Below are 10,651 nucleotides of genomic sequence, written 5' to 3' on the forward strand. Positions count from 1 at the left end.
GTGCATTTGCCTACTGTCCCAATTAGCCGCCCGGCCATGGTTAACTCTAGCTCTAACTCTGGCCACAAGCCGCGCAATTAACTTGTCTCGTAAGCGCTTGCGGTTTCGCCCAAGAACGGTGCGAACTGTTCACACATTTCATGGGCTTTATTAAAGGTTTGGAAAATCTAAGAAATTCAGCATTGATCAAATTCAGCGGCTAACATTTGGGAAAATACTTAACAAAACCTTTTGGCGTTAATTTGAAAAGGGAAAATAAGTAAACATACTTCTATACTTGCTTACCTACAAATAATTTCAATCTATACTTAAAAAATTCGATTTCATTAGCTTAATTGGAGTTTTGGAAAAATCGAGGAAATTCAGGGGCTACCATTTGGAAAATAATTCACAAGCCTTATAGCGTTAATTTAATTTTTAAAAAATTTAAAACATATATATACATTTATACTTACTTTTTATATATTAAGAATATGCTTCCTAAGCCATATAGCGTTCATTTAAAATGGAAACTATATGAACAAAAACAATATGTTTAAACTACTATACATTTAAAATTGATTACCCAACTTTTGAAAATACATTTAATTTGCTTTATTGAATACTTTCTAAAATCTAGAAAATTCGGGTTTAATAATTTCAGTCGTTACCCTTTGCGAAAATACTTCAAAAGACTTAATTAATATAATTTAAAGGAAGTTAAATGAATTTATTGTCATACTATAACTTTTTTATATGTAACATACTTTTAGTTTAGTAATTTACCTAACGCCTTAATCACTAACTAAATATAAGTTTAAAACTTGATCTTTGCTTTGATTTTTGTAGAGCAATCAAAGTTGAATAAGTTTAGTTAAGCCTAATTAAATTAAATTACTAATTATAAGTCTAAAACTTAATATTGGCTTTTTGTTTGTTACAATCCAAGTCTCATAAACTTTTTTTACGACTAAATTTATTTGCAAAAGATAAACTTTAGTTTATAGGCGTTGGTATAATTTTGATGTGCAAATTAAAACTATTTACAAGTAATGTTTAAAAGTGATACAACGCAACAACGATAGCTGGGTGCAGATATCTTTACCATACTGATCATATAATTTTACGGTAATAATTAGTTATTTTCTCAAAAACAAAAACTTAAATACAATTCGTTTGCTAAAAATATATTGATTAAAAATAAACCTACAGCTACATCAAAATTAATCGGTTAATTTTAATGAAAAGGTAAAGCTCATTTGACAATGTTGTAACTTTAGTTCGCTAATTTTTCACAAAATCCCAAGACAATGACAGATTGTAGATTACAAATGCCCACAATCAAATCATTACCAACGTTTTTCTCTAATCTCGTCGCTTTTGTAAACGTATGCAAATTCCAGGCCTTTGAGTGCCAAGGTTTTTTACAAGAAAAAACCGCCAGCAATAATCCCTTGGGGAAAGATGAAACAAACACACCATATATTGTTAACGATGTGAAAAGGTGTACAACAAAGCATTTTGGCCAGAAAAGAGTGGCAATTAGCCACGCACCCGCACATTGGCCATCGCGATCCAAACGCGATGGCCCTGGGCAAGATGTGGATCCACATCCACATCCACAGAGATCCAAAGATCCAAAGATGTATCCAATCCAACTGACATTTCAATTTAACACAATTTATGACTGGCAATTCGGCTTCTGATTCTTCTTGGGGTCCATGGAGAATGTGTATGTCCGAGTGGTGCGCTGGCATTAGCCAAATTGTGGGTCCCCGCTGATAACTGGATTCGGATTCGGATTCAGAGTTGGTCCCAGCGGCAAGCTCACCACCTTGGCATTTAAATCGTAGCATGTGCAAAAAGTGGCCGAGCAACAGGAAGATGGCAGCAGTCGCAGCACATAAAAAACTAAATATTTACACTTTCAAATCATTTAATCAGGTCACAGGTAAGTATTTCCAAGAACTCAAAACAAAGGTTTCAAAACTAAGAAAAAACCAATAGCTAGAAAGCCGTTTTAATATAGGTACTTCTTATATAAGAGTTTTGAGGTCTAGTCTGTTGAATTTTAGTTTAAACTTACTTATCCAAATAGCCTATACATTTATAAACTTATTTCATTTAGAGATTTAATGAACAGAGTACTTTTGTGTGATATAAAATACACCTTAAATTATACCTAGAAGCACTTAATAAAAATGTACTACAACATTCACCAACATAAATGTTTTTAGAACCTAATAAAATCGAAATAATGAGCATTAAATAGTTTTCTGTGCACTGACACCGCTGAAATTTCTTAATAGAAGCGCCGAAACCACAACAAAAAGTACGTTAACTAAAAAGCAGCAGCAACAGCAGCAGCCGCAGAGCAACGAGTTGGAATCGCAAATTAAATGTTAATAGTAATACCCGGCTACAATGGCACAACGGCGGCGCTTGGGACAAAAACCGGATTTGTGGCAGCCACAGACAGAACAATGTGCGCATAAATCTAGCGTCAAAACATGAATGCAATTTAGCCGAGCTGAATGAGCGATTGCCAGGGATTAGGATTAGCCATTTTGTGGAAAGACTAGACTGTCGGTGAACAAAAACTTAGAAAACCTGATACTGATGCTGGATGCTGCCACCGGTGATCAAATCAAAACTTGACATTGTCTGACTGAGCCCCACTTAAATCGGCGAAGAAAGGAAGCTGCAACGGAATGAAGCGGATCAGATTGGATCGAAAGGCCTACCCAAGATATTGCCTCGCGAACACGCATATCAAGTGACAGATTGCATAACAGTCGAATACGACTACAAATATGAATACGAACACGAAAATACGAAGACACCATCATGGATGATCATCCTATGTGGCGTGCGGTGAAAGTTAATTTGCCAGAAATATGTAGAAAAATTATGAAAAGTGTTTTCCTTTCGGTTTGCCACCGCATCGGTATTGTCTTGCGACCGCCAAGTTGCAAGTGGCAAGTATCAAGCGGAAACGGCAAACGGCAAACAGTGCCGCATGGAGTCACTTGGGCCGCCCCACTAGGTTAATAAATACATTTCGAATGGAAGCAGGAAGAGCTGGCAGCATCACGAGCCGATAAGCGGGGTTATTCTCTATAACCTTTCTATATATACACTTTGTCTGCCTTCTCGGATCACGAGTTTATTCTTTAATCGAAGCTTTTCTGCTTGAATGGTAACTTAGGGGGATTTTAAATCTCTTAAAAAACAACATCCATTTACTCAAAAATTAAAAAAAAAAGATATAATTAATTTAAAGTTTAAAATAAACTAGTCTTACAGTTAAGTTGTTTAATATATGTAAGTCTAATAACAAAGTCTAAAACAGTTTATAAATAATAAAAAAAAAACAATTTAAAAATCGGAAAGTCTAAAAAATATATATATTAACTAATAAAATTGACTGCTTTAATGAAGAAATTAATACCTTAATATATTTATACCAATGGCTGGTGCTATCTGATGAATAATGTTGATATGTAGAAATGTTTAAATCCACACTTCTTTGTGAAAGTAAAAACTGGAGCTACCATCTTTGTTTACTTGAATAAGACAACCTCTTATGCCAAACATTTTGATACAAGGGCTCGAAGCAAGGTCTGCCTGCGCCGCCGTTTAATCTCATTTGGCGTGCGCCATTTCTGGCTTGTGAATAATAACGCAGCTGACAATTACATGCGAGCACCTTGAAGGGGCCAACAAATTGGCGACCGACAGGCATTTCTCTGCCATTGTGTCTGAGCCAGGTGGCCAGAGCCTTGGCCATTTTAGAAAGGCCAAAACTCGAAGCGCTCGAGTGGCGCACGGCGAAAGGTACAAGAAAGGTACTCTCCAGCTTCAGAGACAACACACGGGTACAGGTTGGTATAGTTAGGTCTAGACGTTTATTTATAAGCAGGCTGGGCTTTGTGGCCAGATGACAGAGCAGCTCTGGTGTGCACGTAATTGAGCACATTATAGTTTAGTTATATATTTGAAATATGTTTGCAGCAACCCAATCACTGGGTTTGGTTGTTGCTATTACTACTAACGTATTACTGCAACGCGAGTGTCGCTCACTTGGACTCGCCTGCCGCATTGTTGGCCGACTTGGTGGCAGCCTTAATGGTGGCCGCCGATGTGCGCTTCACGCTGACCAAGACATTGCGCTTCGTGGATGCGGGACCAGGTTTGGCGGCTTTGGCAGCCGGCTTGGGTGTTGCTTTCTTCGCCGTCTGCTTGGCGGCCGCGGTGGTCTTGACCGTCGGTGTGGCTGGTGCGGCGGCAACGGGCTTTTTCTCCGGCAACTTGGCCACCGGCGCGCTGTCTTTAGCTGCTCCCTCGTCGGCATCGCCATTGGCTTCCTCTTTGGCGTCTTTAAGCTTGTTTTTCTCGCTGCAAGTGGACACGGGGAGGTTACACAACACACTCATGATTATTTCATTGCCTTTCACATACCTCGCAATATCAATGTTAAGCACGGACTCGTCCTCCTCATCCTCCTCTTCTTCCTGTCCTAATGGCTCCACTTCGGCCAGAAGGTCGCCCAGATCCTTGTCCACCTCCTCCCACAGCTTTTCGTCGTGGCTGCCGTTTCCTTCCTCTCCATCACCATCTCCATCTCCGTCCCCGTCGCCAAAGTCTTCGTCCTCGTCCACGTTCATTTTGCCGTGGAGCTCCTCATCGCCCTCCGCCTCGTCATCGTCGGCCTTCTTGTCCTCATCGTGATCCTCCTCATCGCCCTCCTCCGGTTTGGCCTTCTTCTCGGTCTCCTCCTTGTGGCGCAGGAAAGCCTTCACGTGGGAATGCTGCAAGCAATGCTTCTTGGTGTAGTCCTCCAGTGACACGTCGTCAGTCTTGCCGGAATAGTGATTGCACAGTTCGCAGTAGAAGGCCTCGATGGTCTTGATAAAGTCCGGGCCAATCAGAGCGCGTTTGCGCGTCTCCTCATCCTCGCTCTTCAAAGCGCTCTCCGCCTCGGTCACCATGGCGTCCACATCGGCGTCGATCATGTCCACATCGATCTCGCCCACCGAGTCCACGGTCTGGAATTTATTCAAATCAATCTCGCGCTCATCCACGCTATCATCCGATCCGGACTCATCGTTGCGGGCCTTGTTCTGCAAGCAAGCAAACACACAGTATAAGAATAATTTATAGCCTTTGCTGATGGAGATTAGATAGTCTAATTTTAGGAAGGCAACACACGGAGCACAAAAATAGCATTCAAGTGGCAGATGCAGGATTGGCTATTCTAGGAAACATTTTCCCAGCGATTCAGATTCAGATCTTTTGGGTAAGCATATTGAAATTTTATTTTAATGCTATTGTAATATATTCCTTGGTAATTGTATCCTAATGGAAACACAAATGAAACAAATCTGATTATTTGTTCAACAAATTTCCCTTATTTGTATTTAAAAATATAGCATTTGAAAATTGATCAATTTTTATACTGCGCATATGCAATCGGACAATTTTGTTTAAAAAACAAATTTACATTTATTGTGCTCTATACCTGAAATTACTGTATTATGGACAACCATTCATATAATTTAATAGTTTAAGGAATGACAGTAGACCACCATTACTTACTAACCATAACTAGTATTCGTTTTATAAGTATCAGTCGAATATTATTAATAAATGTAGTAAACTAGCATACTTATTTACAAGTCACAAGTTTCTTGTCATGCCAGAAAACTTTTAAGCAAATAAATAAGTAAATTAAGGGATCTGTTTAACAGTGATGAAAATATACAAATGTAGTTTAAAAATGAAAGCTTAAGCTCACCCTAATATGCTCCAGCGAACAGCGATGGTTCTCGTACAGCATGGCGTTCTTGAAGGCCAGGTGGCAGGAGCCGCAGTAGGGCATCAAGAACTTCTTGATGGTCTTGTGGTGCTCGGAGGCCTGGTGGAGATTCTTGGGCTGGCGGTAGGCCAGGCGGCAGAGGCGACAGTAGCGCGACTCGTGCTCCTCCTTGCTGTTCTCCTCGATCTCGCGCTGCGTGGTGCGTTGGCGGGCGCGCATGCGCTGCAGATCGGCCCGCTGGTTGAGGGCCACCTGGCGCATGGAGTTCTTGTGGGAGCGCGAGTTCAGATGGTAGTTGTACTCCTGCGGATCACAGAGGATTGGTTAGTTACGGGGGGGACTGAGCGAAGGCGAGATTGCCGGATCAAAACGCACCTTAAAGGTCACACACTTGATGCGGCAATGGACGCAAATGAGCTTGATGAAGCTGCGCTTGCGGTTGTTGTGGTCATCATCGCGGTGACGGGAGCTACGTCGCTCCTTGCTGCGATCATCGTCCGAATCGTCCTTGTCCTTGCGCGACGAGCGCTCCTTCTTCACCGACGACGACTTCTTCGACTTGGAGTCCTTGGCATCGTCCTTGTCCTTCTTCTTACCTGACTTGTCGGCCGACGACGACTTGGCGGCCTTCTCATCGCCCTTGTCACCATCGCCGGCCTCACCACCCTCGGCCTTTACCTTGACATCCTCGTCATCGGAGGCGTCGTCGGCCTTGGCACTCTTGGGATCGGACTCATTCAGGTCCTTATCATCATCGTCATCGCCATCGCCATTGCCGTGCTCATCGTCGTCATCTTCGTTGCCATCGCCATCGCTCTTATCCTCATTGGCCGACTTGCTGCTGCGCTTTTTACCGGGCGACGACTTCTTGCTCTTTTCGTCCTTCTCATCATCGTCCACTTCGTCGTCATCGTCATCGTCGTCGTCGTCTTCGTCGGTGTCATCGCCCCCATCGGCGTCCTTGTCCTTGCCCTTCTTCTTCTTGCTGCTTTTCTCAGCATCTTCGCCGTCCTTGTCCTCATTGCCGCTGGAGTCGTCGCTGCTATTCCCGCCCTGGCGTTGTCGTCGCAACGAGCTACATGGGGTTGGAATGAATTCGAATGTGAAGACATGTGTCAGGGTGGCAGGAGTTTTGTTTGTTTGTTTGTTTTTTTTTTTTTTTTTGTTTGCTGGGAGGCAAGTTCAAATTTTTTTTTTTTTTTTTTTTTTTTTTAGTACATAAGAAGCTGGTAAAGGTGGTAAACTAACAAATAACGTTCTTGTCATATATGGAGTGTCGGGTGTTTTTTCGGTACATTTCTCAATTCGTTCTACTTAGTTACACAAGAATATACACAACACGTTTTTAGAGAAGTCGCAGCCATGGAGAATGGAGTTCTTCTGGAGGCCGCTCAGTTGATCTGGCACCGAGGACTCTCCTCCTCCATCTCGCATCCAGATTCCTTACTGAATCTCACTGCAGCACTCACATGTTATACATCAATCTCACAGATTGTTTTCACAGTTCTCTGCATCTCGAATTCTTCAATTCTTCAATCGGTACACAATGAATGGCGTATATAACTCAGATTTTGTTCATTTGGATTTGGTTTTTGGTATAGTTTTTGGTTTGGTTTTGATTGGTCTATTTACCTTTTCAACTGCTGAATCTTGAGCAGGCGAGCCCGGTCTTTCTGCTGAGCATAGAGCAGCTGGCGGCGCATGGTGCGCAGGTCATTCGACTCGTTGACGCGGGTGCGCACAACGCGCATGGCTCCCACCCGCATCCCGGTGCGCATCATGCCGCCCCGCATCGACATTGTGCCGCGGGGTCGGGATATATAGCTGGTGCCGGCCACGCTGCGCATCATCCGCTTGGGCGGACCCATCGATCCGTCCCGCTGGTGCCGGCTGCCGCTGTTCGAATCATCACGCGGGCGGTAGGAGCTCGAGCTCCCGCCTCCGCCGCCGCCGCCGTTATTGCCACCGCCGGTGCTGCTCCGCTGATGATAGTTCGATGATGAGGAGCCAACGTTCTGCGACGAGGACGAGGGCCGATCGCTGCGATCGTTCGACGAGGACGTGCGACGGTAATCCTATGACGATTGATGAGTAGGAAGGTGTGTAGGAGCTTTGTTTTTGGTTGATTGGTTTTGATTTTTTTTGTATCAAATATCAAATATAGGTGGTAGATTTATATATTTATTTAAATAGACGTATAGACTTGTTGAATGAAAATAATTGCTATATAGCTACAGACTGATTTTGATATTCTGATTCTGATCGGATTTGATTGTGGGTTATATATATATATATATATCGCAATATGCTGTTATTATTATATCCTGCAGCGTGTTTTGTGTGTGGTAGCATGATGGAGAAACCTTATATGCTTATGGCTTAGCTACTTAGATATTTGGATCGATATATATTTAATGCGTATGCGGATGTACACACTGATAGATTTCTATTTGCTCTGCTCGGATTGATAACCGACATTCGGCTTTCGGTATGGGGAAAAATTTGACAGCTGATGGTACGGTACGGTATACAAGGCATACAAGACAAGTGATAACAGATCAAAATCGCTTCGATCGCTTCAACAGTTCTCTACAGAAGTTTTTGCTTTCTCATATCAGTATGATCAGTTCGGGTAGGATCGGATCAAATCGATCGATCGGTCGGTCGCTGGCAAAATCATTAGATACACATATATATGTCGCCGTGCCGCTGCCGGTGCTATGGACAATACACAGATTTATATATATATTCATGGTCAGACGGTGCTCCAAAGTGCTTGTCTGGCAACTTTGAGTCCGTGCGCTGTTTGCACTTTTGGGACATGATATGCTTTAACGCTCGATTGGCAACTCAACTCAGTCCCGCGTTTAAGCTTCACAAACAGTGCTATAAATATTTGGAAAGTCATTAACATTACAAAGTACATGGCGATTGGCTTAATGCATAATAAATATAAAGACCTCTGGAATAGCGTGCTTATAGCTTCACAAATAGGGCAAAGTATAACTTACGTCTGTGCGCGTCCGTTTGCGGTCATCGTTCCGATCGCGCGAAGAGTCCTAGACACACATCACATAAAAATAGATTGCATTATGAATATAAATATAGATGGATTTGGGTAATACATCACTCATTTGCTACAAGACGAAAAGTCTCTAACTATAATTAAAGGCAGGAGTGACGGCATTATTACTCACTATTTATATGGAGCATGAAGAGACCATTTGTTAGCCCTACACTTCGGGTCAAAATAATAGGTACCCGATATAGTTTATGTTCTCACTAAATTCTGACTTTATAAAATGTTTTAAATAATGTATGTTATGTTAAACTTTCTTGTGCCATATTCTGTATTTTGTAGATAATTGCGAATTGTTATTTTTACCTCAGCTGTACTCTTTGAATACTATAATCATATATATACTTTCCACAAAAACAAGTGTGCTGCTAATAAGTAAAAAAAACTGCTTATAGATTTAAGGTTTTGAAGGTTAAATCAAATTTAAATACAATTTATTTAATGCGTTTTATTTTCTTAACTTGTTAGAAAACTGCATGATTATATTTTTTGTTTAGATGTAAAAATGGTGAAAAAATATGTCTAATGATTGTTTAATAAAAAACTAAAATTTACGCTATTGTGTACCAATTACCAATAATCATCTCTATGATTATTAACATGTTAACTATTCTTTTCTTGCTCAAGAATAGCAAAGGTTACAAAGATTAGTTCTATGTATATCATGCCAACTTTGAGCACTTTCTTTCTCTGTTATAAGTCTAGTCTGTAAATGAGTGTAGTTAAGGGTAATTTGAGGTGTAATTAAAGTAAGATAATATAATTTTATTTAATAAGTCTTCTGTTTTCTAGAAATACTTAAGGACTTAAAAAAATAAGTGAGGAGTATGACGTCTATTTGATTACTTGCTTATGAAGCAATTCATTTAACTTAGACCGTATTCAAGTATTCTTATCTTTTTTAGAAAAGCTAATAGCTTTGATAATACAGCATATACGAGTATTAACTTTACTTTTCAGTGAATATCTTGAGTAACTGAGTGATGTACATACGTAAAAGAAAATATTGTTAGTGTTTTATATAGTTTTCCGACTTACGTAGCTGCGCTTGTGGCCCGAGGAGCTGGACTCGTAGCGCCCGGTACTGCTGGAATTGTGGTGGGTGAACTTGTCCCGACTCCGGTTGTCATAGTGGCTGTTGCCTCCGCCTCCGCTGTTGTTGTTGTAGCGATTGTTGTTGTTGTGGTAGTTATTCTCGTACCGCCCATTATTGGGGCGGTAGTTACCCTGGGTGCGGGTATTAACATAGTTGCTCGAATTGCGATTGTTATAGTAGCCACCGCGAGTGGTACCACCACCACGTGGAATAAATCCGCCGCGTCCGCGCATCTTTTTCTCTTTAACTCTGTTCAAAAAGGCAAGAGATTGGAAAAGAACATTGCTAAATTCGATCCGCTAAAGTTTTTTTCTTCTATATATGTAAGTATGTGTGCGAAAGCGCAGGCCGTCCAGCGCAGCACCCCCCTTTTTTCCAAGCGTTTTATTCCTTGCCGCCGGTGGCGTCGCTCGTTGCAAGAAAAAATCGATATTCTACCGGCCGAGCATTTTCACAGTTTATTTGCAATTCGATCTACGACACTTACCTCTTTTCTAGCACTCTTAACTAACTGCTAAACGTAGCCGCTAATTCAAAGTTAGTTTTTCAGTTGAAATTACACGCTTCTTTCACGATTTTCACACCGACTTTTTTTTTTGCTCGGAAAAAAATTGTCTAGCAATGGCGATTAGTGGTGAGAGGGGGACAATCATCAATCTAATCGATGTTTTCAAAAGGT

At 41.3% G+C, this 10,651-nt stretch overlaps 1 protein-coding gene across 1 annotated transcript; it reads right to left on the reverse strand.

Moving 5' to 3' along the window:
• Positions 1 to 3,864: 3,864 nt before the first annotated feature.
• LOC108150260 (glutamic acid-rich protein) lies at positions 3,865 to 10,622 on the reverse strand. Its single transcript, XM_017278340.2, has 8 exons — positions 10,460 to 10,622; positions 9,915 to 10,221; positions 8,809 to 8,856; positions 7,430 to 7,872; positions 6,173 to 6,872; positions 5,777 to 6,100; positions 4,441 to 5,102; positions 3,865 to 4,377 (listed from the first exon to the last, which is right to left on the reverse strand). The coding sequence occupies exons 2-8, from the start codon at positions 10,203 to 10,205 to the stop codon at positions 4,059 to 4,061; spliced, it is 2,787 nt and encodes a 928-aa protein (XP_017133829.1). The 5' UTR covers positions 10,206 to 10,221; positions 10,460 to 10,622; the 3' UTR covers positions 3,865 to 4,058.
• Between the last annotated feature and the right edge of the window lie 29 nt (positions 10,623 to 10,651).

The sequence above is a fragment of the Drosophila elegans genome, unplaced genomic scaffold (assembly GCF_018152505.1).
Source record: "Drosophila elegans isolate 14027-0461.03 unplaced genomic scaffold, ASM1815250v1 contig_208, whole genome shotgun sequence".
Lineage (NCBI taxonomy): Eukaryota > Metazoa > Arthropoda > Insecta > Diptera > Drosophilidae > Drosophila > Drosophila elegans.